The sequence below is a fragment of the Calonectris borealis genome, chromosome 1 (assembly GCF_964195595.1).
Source record: "Calonectris borealis chromosome 1, bCalBor7.hap1.2, whole genome shotgun sequence".
In the NCBI taxonomy this organism is placed as follows: domain Eukaryota; kingdom Metazoa; phylum Chordata; class Aves; order Procellariiformes; family Procellariidae; genus Calonectris; species Calonectris borealis.
Genome location: NC_134312.1, coordinates 15887465 through 15903329, shown reverse-complemented (window position 1 = coordinate 15903329; position 15865 = coordinate 15887465). Strand labels below are relative to the sequence as shown.

At 41.6% G+C, this 15865-nt stretch overlaps 1 protein-coding gene across 1 annotated transcript in view; it reads right to left on the bottom strand.

Moving 5' to 3' along the window:
* PRKAR2B (protein kinase cAMP-dependent type II regulatory subunit beta) overlaps positions 1-11739 on the bottom strand; it is a 98197-nt gene extending 86458 nt beyond the window's left edge. The window contains exon 1 of the mRNA XM_075145489.1: positions 11105-11739. Within this exon, the coding sequence (XP_075001590.1) occupies positions 11105-11423 (319 nt within the window). The 5' untranslated portion in view covers positions 11424-11739. The remainder of the gene's footprint in view (positions 1-11104) is intronic.
* Between the last annotated feature and the right edge of the window lie 4126 nt (positions 11740-15865).

Below are 15865 nucleotides of genomic sequence, written 5' to 3'. Positions count from 1 at the left end.
GCAATCTTCTTAATTTTGCATATCGAAAAAAGCAAAAGAAGGAAAACAAAACACTTCATACACTCTTAAGAACAACAAAAGGTGAAAAACAGAAATGCTGTTATTGTCTTTTACTGTCTTTACTACTGTTTTTTGTTTTGTTTTGTTTGTGTTGTGTTGTTTTTTTTTTTAAATCCGGTGCATGAGAAAGATCCTTTAGCAAAAAAAGATAGCTGAGATGGAAGAAGTAGGTTGCAACTCATCGCTTCACTCTTTTGCTCCATATAACCTCCCCAGGAAAACCCTCTCTTTGGTGGAAACAGATCAATGGCATCCAATTTTGGCAGTAGCATGAAAGCGAGGTCTTTCTAGCAATATTTACAGAAGTTCCTGTTAAGAAACTTTACTCTAGAGGCTGTGCCACACTCCTAAACTCCCCAAAAGCAAAGTCAGGGAAGAGGACAACACCTACACGTTTGCATGGAAAACACACCTTTCTCTCACAAGCTCTAACTGTTCTTCGACTGAGACTTCACAAGATCCTCATGCATCCCAAAGCCAGCATCTGTGCTGAATGCAATGATTTGAAGGATGGATTTTGAGAAAGCATGAAACTGTTTCTCTTCTTTTTTCAATTTTTTGAGGCCATAACCTGAAATAATTACAGACCGGCCGCGTTCTATTCCAGATAGACAGAAAACTAGAGCCCACTTAAAACAGCAGCTCCATTTTATAAGTGTTCCTAAGAAAGCAAAACCAGAAGAACAAATTACTTCTTTTTGCAACATGGATAATGGAAATGAATCTACATCTACTCCCACCTCAACTGCCAGCAGTAGTTACATTCCAGTAGAAGGACAAAACTGACTTAGCAAGATTAGCAAGGGAGATGTGCAGATAAATACTGCAGATAATTTTTTACCAAGAATTGAAGTTAGCAGTATCTAAGAACAAATAACCATCTATCTACTTTCAGACCAATTTTTTTTATAGGTGCATTAGCCATTAAATAATATTTCCTGTAGGTTGAGGCAACAGGAAAGAAGGAAGCCTGTTAACTCTATATTTAAATTACCTCACAAATGCTTAAATAATGTAGTGGTGAAGGCTAGATCAGTGTTTCTCATGTTTTGAGTACCTATTAAAAACCAATAGAGACAGATAAATTATCAGCTAAAAGATGGCTTTTAGAGAAAGATGCCTGAACGTTACTCAAAGGTATTGAACAAAATGGCTGGAAAGAGAAAACGCTACACATTAAAACCGGGGGGGCAGGGGGGGAAACAGAATTAAAGATAAAACGATGACTGGATGTAGTACTAAAGAGAATCATGAAGAAGCAGATCTATAAAGGTACCTGGATCCTAACTCAATTTCAATAGAAATAAGGCATAAATGGAAAAAAAAAAATTATCTGTCCCTCTACTTCTGTCCCTCTACTGTTTAATAGTCTATTATTGAGGACCTACATTTTTCAAAACTCATTCATGATTAAAAAATGGTTTTATTAGAATGGTAGAAAACATTATGTTCAAAGACTTAAGAAAATTTTAACATATGTCTATAGTACACATCTTAATCGTTTCTGACTGTAAGTGTGACGAGTATCACAAACACTGTTTTGGAAGAGAACAAGAAATCTCAGGACAATCCCAGCTTTCCATTAGACAAAGTTTTTGTCATTAAAGCTCATAACCATTGTTAATCCAGGAAGAATGTTTAAACATACTTACTACTTGTAGATATTCATCTGCAAAACCTTAAAAAGCAAAACTTAAAAACTTCTTGATCAACACCTATTTCAAGGACTTGTGACATTAGTCTGCACTTTTTACCAAAGGCAACTACTGGCCTAACGATGGAGTTCCTTAAGCATGAATGAAAAGAAGTGGTACAGCTTCAGACAGAGGATCTAGAAGGGAACAAGTTCAATGGTGAAAGTAATGGGAAACAAATTAGAAGGACCAGATCAATGCAGACAATATATACTCATTTGTGGGGTCATCCAAAAAAAGGCCACAACAATGCATCACGGACAGCTTGAGTTCAAGTTAATCCATACCCTGCAACAGTTACAAATGCCTTATAACTATGGCAAGGGATTTTATTTTTCACACTAGCGTTACAAATCTATCATTAAAATCAGAACGGGAAAACACACCAAACCTTTCAGCCTGCGCTCTCAGACTAGCAAGTCTGAATATTTACACTTGGTTCCAGCTTGTATCCATCCCAACACTGAGGATTCTGTACATCTTTTATTTATAGTCTATACTGAGGCTTTGCAAGGAATGTTTTCTTTCCAGTGTTGAGCAAGGATTTCTGTTCTTCCTGTCTGGTATGTTTTACAATAGACATGTCTGCTAAAAAGTTATACTACAAAGAGACTATCACTATTTATAAAAACACATTTTACATCTGCATTACAGGGATTCAGAAGGGGTTGATGCTGCTATACAGATCTTTATACAAGCAGGATGGTACCTGGAATAAGTCTGAGCAGGAAAGATCATGTTACTTCTCCTTTCAAAATCTATTTTATACAGCAATTTTCTAGTCCCTCCATTAAGGAAGTCCTATTAATATTTACTAATTGGCCCTTTTAGCCCAGCTTTACAAAAAACACTTTAGTCAAATAACTGGAACAGTATGTGTAAGAAAGCTATTTTCATTATCAGCGTTTACCTGAGCAAGCTCTCAGCTTCAAATTCTTGCTCTGATGATTTTTTCTTAATATTAGTATCATTAAGCAGAGCAATTTAAGAGGCAAGCATACAAGTGAAAAACACTTTGTGTTGTTACAGCATGTTTTTTACCACTCTATCTTCCATTATCCAGAGTGTTACAGTACAAGGTTGACTAAATTAAAATTTGGATTTTTTTTTATTGTTTCATTCCTTATCATTTCCTCATTTTATCTGTGGTCCGTAAATTACTTTTCTGAGCAGCAATGCTAAAAGGATGCCTTTTATGGAAAGGATGGCAAACTGCCATATGGCTGTCGTTCAGGTCACTCTGTGGATACCTTGTGCCTACAACCTGCATTTTATTCCCATGCACTTCAGACACACTTGCCTGTCTACATCCCCCCTTCATTTCAGATCTCACACTTTTTTGTGTGACATGGTATCATTTAAAATGCTGAATGAGGCACTGGACTTTTGATTAACATCATCTTTTTGATGTAGCCCCAAAACCGTGTGTCTTCTAGGTTACCTGCTGTATCGATTTAAATCTGGATTCATGTATTACACTGCCTAGAGACTGCAAATAGAAATTCTGTGTGAGTACTTCTGCTATTTTTATCACCAAATGCACAAAAACTTGAAATACAGCTCTTTGAATTTTTAAATGAAAAATAGAATTGACAAACATGAAGCCTTTCTTCAAGGAAAAATGTAATAACACCAGTTAATTAGAGAAGTAAAAAATAAAGAGAAAACAAAGGACACTCAGTCAAAGCCAAACTTAACCCTCTTCAACATCTTGTCTAGTACTATGACTGAAAACTGATCTACAAAACAAAAACGTATTCTATAAAGAAAAAGATGAAATAAAAACCAAAGTTTGTAATTACTTGTCATGATCAAAATTCACAGTAAAAACGTCCTGTTCAGTTCCATGAAGTAAACAAATTATCATTCCTACCCAGCAAGTGAAAGGATTGGCCTGAAAGCATTCCCTGAAAGGACAAGGGTTTTCAGTATAAAACCTCTAAATAAAGCTATCTAGAGTTATCTGTGTCATCATTCAATGTCCCAAAGAAAAGGAAAAAAAAAAGTATATATATTTCCTTTAGAATTCTCATAAGACTGCTTTCAAACAATACCAGAATTGATGTTTATGGTAATAATAACTACTTATTGATGTGCATATTTCTTTTAACAGATTTACCTAGCACATAGTAACTCATGCATACATGAACTTCATCTTTTATGCACCCACATCCATACAACAACGTACAACATAAAAAAGGCTATATCATCCCTAGTAAGATCACCTCTTTTTCTTCTAATTCATGTACGTCAAGACCTATTCCAGCAGCAGAGCATAGTGAGCCATTTCAAATGCCTCTTTTTCTCAAAGCCTTCTCCCTCCTTCATTCACTTTTTAAAAATCACTCACCTTTTAAAAGCACAGAACTTCTCCATAATTACACTCACTTGAAGTGAGAAGTAGAAGAGCTCAAACCTGGAGTGGGAATAGTTTTTCTATAGCATGACTTTAAGGCATTCCTATTAAAAAAATAGTTGGTGAAATAACCACTGTGATTTTTATTAAGCGCTAAAGTGTTCACAAAATGTTTGTTATGTACTATTCAATATTTCATTTTTCCTTCAGCACCAAAACTATCTTAACTCTCTATGAAGACTGCAGCTGTACCCACGTGCCTATTCACTTTCTTGACGACGACCACTATTGTTATTTTTGAAACAGAAAATGGTTGAGAACAATCTGGATTCTCTATGAAAAACTCGATTTGAAACTTCCATTAGAATACACGCTCCATTAGAATATAAGTGTTACGAGTCTCCAGATATGGTAATATGACAGATGACCATGTCAAAATATTTAAAAGATCTCTCAGCATCAAATGACCAAGTTCACATTCATACAATGCACTGACCACTAATTTTAGTTTAAGTTTGCATTTATGCTCTTCTGAAATATATTTATAAGCCAAACAGAATTTCAATAGAAAATTCAGAACATAAATTTGGGATGTATACATGACGAGAGCAGGATTATACCTGGGTAGAGAAAATAAGAGCAGAGAATTTAATGCTCTCTCTCACCTGTGCTCTCTATTCTTTTATCTTCCCCCCTTACTTCAGTTCTGTACCTCCTCCTTCCTCTTGCTTTTACCTTTGCATTTTCCTTACCACACACTGACTCCTTGTCCTGCCTTCCACCTTGCCTTCTTGTTTCTTTCATCACTGTCCTGACAAATGAAATTTCCCAATCTAGAGGTCATCTTTGATATTGGAAAACCAGAAGCAGGGCAGCAGCCCGTACCTTGATTAATCTGTACCTTGTGACCTAAATGTGTAATTTCCAAACCATATGTTCCAGATTTACAGGAGCAGCTAAGGCCAATGAGTCTGCAGAGATTTGACTATTTAAGGTAGATTTTCCTCAGACTGAGGGTTCTCACTGGACAGAACTAGAGAACAGAATGCAATACTTTTGCATAACAGATTGGGGATAAACCCTGAGATATGTATCTATTAAACCAAGCTTAACTTACTGACAGATGCACAAAGCACCTCTGTGCAGGTTACAAATGCTAGGCCATTACATTGGTTTTTATAACTTAAATGGGAGTACTTTCTAAAAACAGGCACTTCCTTAGTGTCCACAGATACATCTTTATTCTGTTCACTAAAAAAGAAAAAGTAGTTGTTTTTCCATTCATGTAAATGCATAAACAGGAGTAAACACATGGGAAACTGAACCAAAGTCAGCAAGTGACACAAAACTCCTAGAGCATTCTTGAGGAAGCTAGTTTTCCTTTAAAACAGACATGATACTTGCAAGAAACAGTGATGGTGTGCAAATGTTAGTACTGGCACTGTTTATACCTTATCATTCATAATGCAATCATTACAAACTCATGCCAACAAAATTTTATGTCCTCCTATACTTCCTGAATTAATGCTGTTCTCTTTTTTCTGAGCTGAGCAGTCAGCCAAAATTAGTTTCAAGTTCCTTCCTTAGTGAAAAAGAAGCTGGAGATAAATTCAAATGTTTTTGGTATAGTTCTACTACTTTTCTGTCCTTAGGTCTTTGGAATTTTCTCCTGCTTCTCATGAATGCAGAGACACAAATTTTAACAAAATAATAGCCAACAGAGACACCTTCACTCATGCATGCTTTTGTTTTGAGCAGGATACATATATACTTTTGAGTGGAGGCTGCTATCATTTCAACTAAATTCTTAATATAAACATACTTTTAAAAAAAAAAGTGGTTATAGCAAAAGTATGCTTTTCATCTACAATCACAAATATATGCAGGTCTGGGAGGGAACCATACTTAAACCATTACCACAAAGGCTACTAAATGCTACCCATTACAAGTATTTCTAGTTGCTTATAATTTTGTCAAACTAAGTTTTTGGATTGCAACTCTCCCAACCTGAATAAAACACCTGGGTCAGATTAAGGGATTAAAAAAAAAAGAAAAAAGAAAAAAAGAAAAAAAGACTAAACTGCCAACTTGGTCAGATTTGCTTTCTAAAATAACTGCTAGCAGAAAGAAAATATTTTAGTTTCCTCCTGTCAAAAATACCAGAAACTATTATTTCAAAAAGCTCTATTATTCTGAAGATTTACAGCAAGGATTGAAAGCTTTGTGGTTTTGTGACTGCATATACTACTAGGTAAGAGCAGCCAATGTCCATCCCCTGACCACCAAGGCCCACTGAACCAGCAAGGCACCCATCCACGAGGCTAAAATTCCTTTCCCTCCAGAAGCTGCCTGCATCCCAAAGGCCTGCCCCGAATGGTCTCCTACACACACTGTGCTCTGAACCACGCTGGACACAATCCAGAAACGTGCAAGGAGATATAGTCCAAAATTACGCCAAGGAGTGCACCAACAATGCCATGCTCACGCGCTCTCAAGGGACTCGCCTGTAACTGGAAACTTCTCTAAATTGCATCCACAATAAGGCTGCTCCAGCCAGGGTCTGATTAGGTTTGTCCTTATAACCATACAAGTAATGTTTTATTTCCTTTTATATTTCAGATGAGTGACCGTAGAAATTATTAAAACTTCATTCCTAAAGTTGGCTAAGCATGTATTAGATATTAATGCTTTACAGAATCATAGAACCATAGAATAGTTTGGGTTGGAAGGGACCTTTAAAGGTCATCTAGTCCAACCCCCTGCCATGGGCAGGGACATCTTCAACGAGATCAGGTTGCTTACAGCCCCGTCCAACCTGACCTTGAATGTTTCCAGGGATGGGGCCACCACCCGTCATAACCCAGATTTTAATTTGAATATACACATTTTTAAGAAATTCACATGTTTTTCTATATGGTCCCTGATTTAATGATATCCTGCTACAACCTATACATATTTTTATATTACCCCCTTGCTCTTATTGACCCCTTCCACTGCTCTAATCTACCTGTTATCATCGCACGAAGGAAGGTTACGAACTGTTCAGTGCTTTCTGGTTTTGTTTAATTTCAGGAAGAAAACCATAAGCAAGAACTGATGAAGTATCATTTATCATCACAAAGCTGGCATGGATGTGGTTGTGCACAGCGTTTTCTCCAATGCCCTGGTCTCTACAATTTACCTATTATTTCAAAATTTGTATGAACAGTATGTATGTAAAGCAATTCAGACTGAATAAAGGGACTAAAATAAAGACATGCCTTTAACATTGATATTGTAAGCTAGAATACCTAAGCAGTAATGCTCATATTATTTGAGCATCATCAGTGGGTAAAGCTGAGATATATACTTGCATTTTCTAGCTCAAGTTTTCAAGGAAGGAACTCAAAGCAACCAACGCACCAACAGAAGCACACGGGGGAGGAGAGGGACAGCTGTAGTGATGTATTTTAACAGGAAAATACTATCTGAGAAAAAACACCAAAACAAACCAAAGTAAAACAAAAGAAAAACAAAGTAAACAGAGGCTACATGATGCCAAATGGTACATACAGCATTGCAATTTTTGAGTTTAAAGAACAGCAATATTGACTCTAAAAACCTCTCTACTAATTCATATTAAGGCTAGATGAAATATGAATTTTTAGCTATGGCAAATATTTAAAAACAACTGTTACAAATGACATGGGTTACTACCCATCAAAATAAGTTGCACATCAACATGTAAGTGGTAATGTAAAGAGAAAAGTATAGTCATTTGTAAAACAACAAATAACTTAGCATTTTCAAATTTTGCAGACAGTATAATAAATTTTAATATGCACTTCAAACCTTCAAAAAGTTAGAATTTTTATGTATCTGTCCTATTCAATCTAGTAATTGCTATTAGTATTAGTAGGAATTAGTTGTGGTCACTGATTACACTAATACACCCGCGTAGGACAACTTAATATATATAAGAAAAAAAACAAATCACAACTGGAAGACCTAAAAATCATTCCCAAATTAAGCAGTGTGTTCAGAAGGGGATAATCTAAATGCTCTGAACCTAAAGAATGTCATTTCAGAGGTCACCTTAACTCCAGGTGCCAATTCAGAACTACACCACCAATACAACAAAGTTCTCCCTCCAGACAAGGTAACTCCTTTTACCTTTATTTGATTTCTGCAACTGGTGTAATGGACACAGCAGAGGACCTGAATAGAGTTTAATTCATGGTTCACACGTGACTCTTAATCCCGAGTAGCGGATTTTTTTCTTTTTTTTTCTTTTAAACACAGCTTATGCATCAGCTCCTCATTTCTGAAACAGGATAATGCTGATGTACTTCCAAAATGCGTTTCAAGGACAAAGCTAATACTGTCAAAGAGTTCAGCTGCAGTGCTTGTAGGTATTTAGAAACATGTACGGGGCGGGGGGGGGCGGGGGAAAGGTTGGAGACAATAGCATTTACAAGGAGCTCCCAACAACGTCGTGTTTGAATTAATTAAGGAATACTGTCAGCTTGACATTTCACGTGTACTGCTTTAACAAAGAAAAGATACCACCACCAGGTCTGAGCTCCTTCCCAGAGGTTTTTATTTTACAGTTGCTTATAAACTTTTCCAATTTGTTTTCCTCTCCTGTGTGAAAGCAGTATACAAACAGGACAAATTGACTATACAGAAGCAGTTCGATTATTCATAAAGGCAAAAGAAAAAAATTAGAAGGAAAAAAAAAATTCCCCCCCAACTTAAGTTCAAGTTCCTGCTACTTACAGGAAACAGAAAGCAAAAGCACAAAAGAAATATGCTTTTAAATTGGTATTTAAACCCATTAAACATTGATTTGAATACAAACCTTTATGCCTCCAGTTATTAACGAAAGGCTGAGTGGATGCATTGTTATGTTACCTTAAAAGAATACATATTCAGGGCAGACATAAAATTTTAATTTAAAATACACACTCCTGCACAACGCACACATAAACAAGCACACCATTAGTAATCAATTACTATAACTTATTATTCACCTTTTCACCATGGTTTCACAAATATTTCAGGTTTTGTTACTTTTAATTATTAATTATTCCAACTGACAGAAATTACATGCCATAATACAATTAAACTTTCAAAATATATTAGGCTTAAAAATGTGATGTTTTAAAGGGGTTTTGTCAAATGCATAAATCAATTAGTTAAACTAAGTCATTCTAGTATATCCCTTTATGAGAATATTGACAATAATAGCTTGCTTTCTTCACAATCACAACAGAAAGAGTATCAAGAGAATCTTGATTACAAGCATTCATTAGAAAAGCTTAGAAAGCTTCTTAAAACACCCTGTAAAGTTTTACACAAAGTGTGTTACACAAAGTAACACATACATGCTAATAAATAAAGCTACATTTCTGCACTTCCCGCCACACAACATTCCAGTTCTCCATTCACCAATGAGTCTGTTTAGTGTTATAACAATTCGTGTTTGAAAACCATGTCTAGCGTTAGTGAATTAAGACAATAATTTTGTTTTCCACTTTATCACCATTTCAGTTTTCAAAGACAGCAAATTTCCAGATTTTTACTAATCCCACATAATCAGCGTTACAGTTCAAAATTACCACATAAATCTGCAGAACCTGATTGACAGATCCAAATTCTCATTAAATACACGTGGTATAGCTGCAAAGAACAGATGGAAAGAATGGCAACTCTCTTACAGCGTAACATAAAGCATTTAGAAAACTTACCCAGTTCTTAAACATCTACATTTTTTCCTGAAATAATGCACATAAGACATCATTTTAAAAACCGCACTGATATTCATCTAGCAAACAGCTGGCTTCTGTGCTATGCTAAGCAAATCTACCTCCAGCATGACCTGGAGGGATGAATGCTTCAATGATCTGATGAGATATACTTCAATTTCAAGCTGTTCTCAAAAAAATAAGCTAACGATAAAGATGCTTGGACTCTTTCTCTTCTCCAGCTAACCTTACTGACTGACCTCTCAGCGTCTACCCGTACTGACTGACCTTTCGATTAGCCTGCTCACGACACAAAGACGAAGCGCTACACACCCTTCAGAGACAGCCACTGCTCATCCCATAAATCAGAGCAGCTGATGGATTGACATCGTCTCTAAATAAAGCCTGTTAGCCACACAAAGATAAGGTATCATTAGCTGCGTGCACATAGGTGTTACCCTCAAACACAAAAGCTACCGCATATGTTCTTTGCTGTCCTCACAGCTACGCTTGCTCCATAGGCCCTTCTACCAGGCGAAAAATTTCACCCTGGCTTTCCAGAAGAAATTATGTTTTAAATTGTGCTCTACTTTTTGAAACACATACAAGTACCTCTATGTAAAATGCTTAATCAAATGCATAAATACATGCCCATGAGAGGTGTTTTCTAAGGTAGAATACCATTGGACTAATTACAAAATATAGATTTGCTCTCTTGTGCTCTTCTAAGAAGGAAATATGTAGATCTTCTGTTAGGAGTATTACAGGCCTGTAGGCAATAAGCAATACAGGCTCTGGTGCTACCTGTGTGCCCAACATCCAGCACTGCTGAACAAAAGGGAAAAGCCCGGGAGGTTAAAGTTTGCAGCGGGAGGCGGGAAACCTCCCGTGGGCTCCGCTGTCTGGCGTCAACGCAAGCGGGGGACCTGCCCGCGGCGCAGCCGAGGCGGCCGCCTCTTCCCACTCACGCTCCAGTGGCCGAGGCGGCCAACGTGCTCCGCACGTCCCCGGCTCCCCGCCCCCGCAGTCACCCCCGCACGACCCACGACCGCCGGGGCTGGGGCCGAGGCCTGTGCGCGGCCCACGCCCCCCCGCTGCCCGGGGGCCGGCCCTCACCCAGCCGCGAGGCCGCCGGAGCGGGAGCCCCCTCCCTTCCCCGCCCCTCACAAGCTGCCCACCTGAGCCGGGGCGGCTGAGGGAGCCGCCTCCGCCCTGCCCGGCCGGCTCGCTCCTTCCCCCCAGGGCCGGGCGAGGCGGGGGGCCCTTACCCGGGAACTGCTCCTCGTCCTCGCCGCTCTCGGAGTCGGTCTGCATGGGCTCCTCGGCGAAGTTGACCCCGCGGGCGTCGGGGGGGGCCCGGCGCGGCGGCTGGCTGCCCCTGTCATGGCCGGGCGCGGGGGTGCCCGCCTTGCGGCCGCTCGCCTCCTTCTCCGCCGCTGCCGCCGCCTTGGCTGCCGCCGCCTCCTCCTTGAGGCGCCCGAAGTACTGGAGGGCGAACTCCAGCAGGTCCCCGGGCTGGCTCCGCAGCACCTCCACCGTGAAGCCCTGCAGCAGCTCCGTCAGCCCCGCCGGGATGGAGATGCTCATGCCGGGGCGGCCGGGGGGGCGCAGCCTGGCTGGGAAGGGGGAGGGAGAGGGGAAGGGGAGAGGAGGAGAGGGGAGAGCCCGCGGGCGGCGGCCGGGGCCGGGGGTCCGCAGCCCGGGGACGAGGCGCGCCCGGCAGATCGCCCGTGGGCAACGGGAAAGGGGCGGGCGGCGGCGGCGCAGGTGGGAGCGGGCGGGGGGCGGATCCGCGGGGGGCAGCGGCTCGCTGGCAGCCTCGGCGGCGACGGCTGCAGCGTCTCGCTCCGCTTCGCCCCACACTTGGCGCGGCGGCGGCCCCGTCCGTGACTGAAGCCTCCCCGCCCCCGCCGCCTCCTCCCCCCGCGCCGGGGGAACCTCGCACACATGTGACCCGGGAAACCATGACAACCTCCCGCCGGGGACTGCGGCCCGCAGCGCGCCCGCGCCGCCGGAGGGAGGGAGGGAGGCAGGGAGGCGAGGGCGGGCGGGCTGGCTGCATGTCTGCTTGCCCGGCCCGGCCCGCCCTGCCGCGGACCCCCGCCGGGGTGGAGAGCCCCTCGGGGGCGGGCAGGTAGCCCTCGCAGCTGTTCGGGGTGCTGCTAACCCCCCGAGGCCTCCCGCTGGGCTCTCCTCCCGCCCCCGCCGCGATGGGCTCTTCTCACGTCCCTTTCCCCTGCCGGGGCACTGCCCGCCGGGCCGCCGCCTCCGGGCACGGCGGCCTCCCGGTTCCCCGTGGCTCCCCGGGTCCCCTAGGCTTTGGGTGCCTTTCCCCTGTGCTGCATCCAGGCGCCCACGCTGGTGATCGGCGGGGATTCCTGATGGGCGGACATGTCCCCGCTCGGTGAAGGGCCACAGTGGATGTAGGATTTCATAGCTAATTGCTACTGTGCTTTTTCACGGCCATGTACCACCTTAAAGATATTCCCCACATCATTCATATGCATAGATACGCTATCTATTTATATTCTTCTATATTACTTAGGATGAGAGGGGTGATGTGGTGCTAAAAAACGCATCCCGTTTGTCAGCTGGTTGTCTAAGGTCCATAAAAAATTTAGCTGGAGAAAGAAACAATCGTTAAAAAAAAGAAAAAAAAGTCCAATTTAAACATTGCCGAGTGCCAATGCTCAGCATAGACAGTCTTCCAAATCATGCTGCAGAGACTACTTAGCACGGTGGTAAGTAGGTGCCGCTTGTCATCACCAGGAAGCTTAAATGTTTTAAGTAAGAAGCAATTACGGGGGCCATGTTTTTCGTAAGGCTTTACTAAATGCTTCTTGAAAGTGAGATCCTTGGAATGCATGAAAACTGCATTCCCCCCCTGATTGTAATCACCCCTGAACATTTGGCCAATGTTTTGGGGTTCCAGTAATATCTGTTAGAGTCTTATTTTTTTGCACCAAGCAAATTAACTGCTAAAAAGTCTAAGGTTGGCTACTACTTGGCTGTTTGATAATTGATTTCACTAAACATTCAGGATTACTCAAACTGCCTTGAAATATACTTCATAAGGGCTTAGGGTAAGATAAACAGTCAAAATTCAAGTTTGTAGTTGCAAGATACCGAAAGACCTGATGTCAAGAAAGTAATGTGACAACAAAATACAGCAATCCCTATGATGCTTTTCATGCAGATCTGGATCTCAAAGCTGTTTTTAATTGAATTAGTTTCCAAGTGGAACCCAGTGCTCCCTGTGTATGCATTTTCAAATGGAGCTTGGTGCACAAGTTGGATCTTCAAAGTGTCATAGACCAGGCAAATCAGTGAAGTGAGTGATCCATGCATGCGTGGATGATATTGCTGCCCTGTAGAAGGCAAGGGACACCTCTGTCAATGGAGTTGTGGAATACTTTTGAGCAATATCTTGTGGCTTCATTTCTCTCTGCAGGAAAAGGCTACAGCTAGCCCTTACGAAGTATATTTGAAGGGAAATTCACTGATGTTTAGCACTGTCCAGCCTGAGGAACATCTTCAAGTTCAAGCTAAGTCCTCTGGGGGCAGACCACGAGGGCTCTCTGGGCTGCAGAAGATTGCTTCTCCAGCAGGCTCTAAGAATTGCTGCAGTGTCCTGGGGGGCCTAACAGCCTAGCCAGCACACCCACACTTCATGCCATGCCCTGACCACAGCTGCCTTTACAAAGCACTGCCAGCGTACCATGTAGCCACATACGTTACAGTGGCGGAGAATCAAGTGCAGCAGGAGAGCTGACATCTGTACATTACAGGTGCATATCTTAGTCATTAGAATGACTAGAGAGTGGTTTAGCTAGAAATGCCAGATTGGCTCATTTACAAGTTTAGAAGCTTAAAAGCCCCCTCACACCACTGAGAGGGCTGATCTGTTTGTGATCAGGTTGAGAGATACCTAAGCTCTGAGGAAACCTCCAGGAAGGGAAGTGTTGGTAGTTGGTGCCTTCCAGGCACTAGGTGTTCTGTGAGCAGACAATATTCCATTTATTGTAGTCTTCCAGGACTAAAAGGATTGTCATCCCTGAGGTTTTTTCTTAGCCAGAGAAGGCACTCTATTATTCTAGGAATTTACCAGCAGCGGAGTGTCTTTCACCATCTGATTAAGGACTTCCCTAGCTTGCCAGAGCCTCCCATCCTCCCATCCTCCCAGACATCATTCAAGTGAAAGGAAATTGCTTCTCTGAGGACATCCTCAAGAGCCAGTCTTTGATGTTTGTATGCAAAACAGGGATAATTTGAATAAGAGATTCCTAAGTGGTGGCACTCTAAAGAACGAATCTTTTTTAAAATTTTCAAAACAGCCCAAAACGTTTGTGTCTAGTGAGACTTACCCTGAGTTTTGGTGTACCTCAAAGGATGGCAGTGAACTTTGTAGTTCAAGTTGCTGTCATCTAGTTTCCTTAGATACTTTCTGTTCCAAGGAGCTTGCACTGACATTTAAATTGCTTTTAAATCCTCGTAAGGAGGACAGCTGTCCCAAAATATGTTATGTCTAGCAGAGTGAACAGTTAGGTAATGAGAGGATCAGTTCACACGTCTCTGATGGGTTTTATTAGTTAGTATTAATTTTTGTGTGTCGTTCTAGTTCAGCTGTGAACATCATCTTGAAATGAAAGAGAATATAAAAGCTTCAAAAATCCTTCTGTACTGAAAAGGGCTTGGGCAGAACTTTCCCCTCTCAATTACCAAGAAAACAATGTAAAGACTTGTCTCCTTTCCTCATAGCCGACAGATGCACTCTTTGTAACACACTGCTTACCAGCTTTGCATATCAATCTGTCCCTTCACCTGGTTTGAGGCTGTGAAAAACTAGGAGAATACAGCTAGCAGCTGAGCAACAATTCCAGACAGTACTTTGGACAGTGGTTGGGACTGCTTCTGTCAGAGATCGGAGAATGAGATCTTGTCTGAGCATGTAGAGGACAATGAACAGAGTGCAGAAGGAAGGGGGGACAGATTTCAAGCCTTGTCTTTACCAGGATAGATGCAAACTTGGTAAATTTAGTAAACATGAGCTAACAAAGTCCATCCAACAGCCAGCCACAAGCCTTTTTTCTGCCAGCTTTCAACTCTGTGCCTGATGGGAACATCTTTCTACAGTCCTTCCAAAGATGTTCTCTCAAACACCCATCTTCTGATTAATCCTGGCTAAGCTCTGCAACCCAATACACACTGTACAGGGGGGCAGATGTGTGCGCTTAACGTTGTGAGTGTAAGACCGGGTAAAGCCTTTTCTCTTGAGTGGAAAGAGCAAGCACGCTAGTGGAGTACAGGCTTTTAAAAAACCCTCTTAGTTACCTTCTTGGAGGCAAGAGGAACTATTATTATTGTCTGCTTGGACCAGCTGCACAGCTAGCCCACAAATAAGAGACTCCGATCTCTTCATCTGTAGTAGTCTCTCTCCTAAGTTGGCAATGGAGGGACTCCCAATGGTGGCTCTTGATGGAAAGAGAGTTCGTATTGTACTGGAGAAAACACAGGACAAAACCGGGCCCTATACCTATTGCAGTGTAGTAGGAAAAGACTGACGTTTGGGTGTGGGAGATGTTACTCTCTGTATTTCTTGTGTTTTAACAATTTTTTGTTTGTGTTAGCTTAAATCTTTTGTCCTAGCTTTTGAAATTTTAAATGCAGACACACTTTGCATACTGCATGATTAAAAGCTGCTGCTGACAAGCAAACTGAAAATCCCTTCATGTTTTATATTTACTTCAAAATCTCTTTAGCTATATGGCAATGTTTTTCCTTGCTGGCTCTTGATCAAGCAATAGCTGGTTTGTAAGTTTTGAACAACCACAGTAGGTAGGAATAATCACGTACCAATTAATGATCTCCCAAAATATCTTTAAAATGTCACATACATTGACTTTTTTTTTTCTTCTCAGTTTACAAACCAGCTCATGCTGGCTTACTAGGCAAATCTTGTTCACAGAATTTTCTGACTAACAGTTTCTAATGGCAATCATTCAGCCATAGATTTTTTCAGCAATAACAAA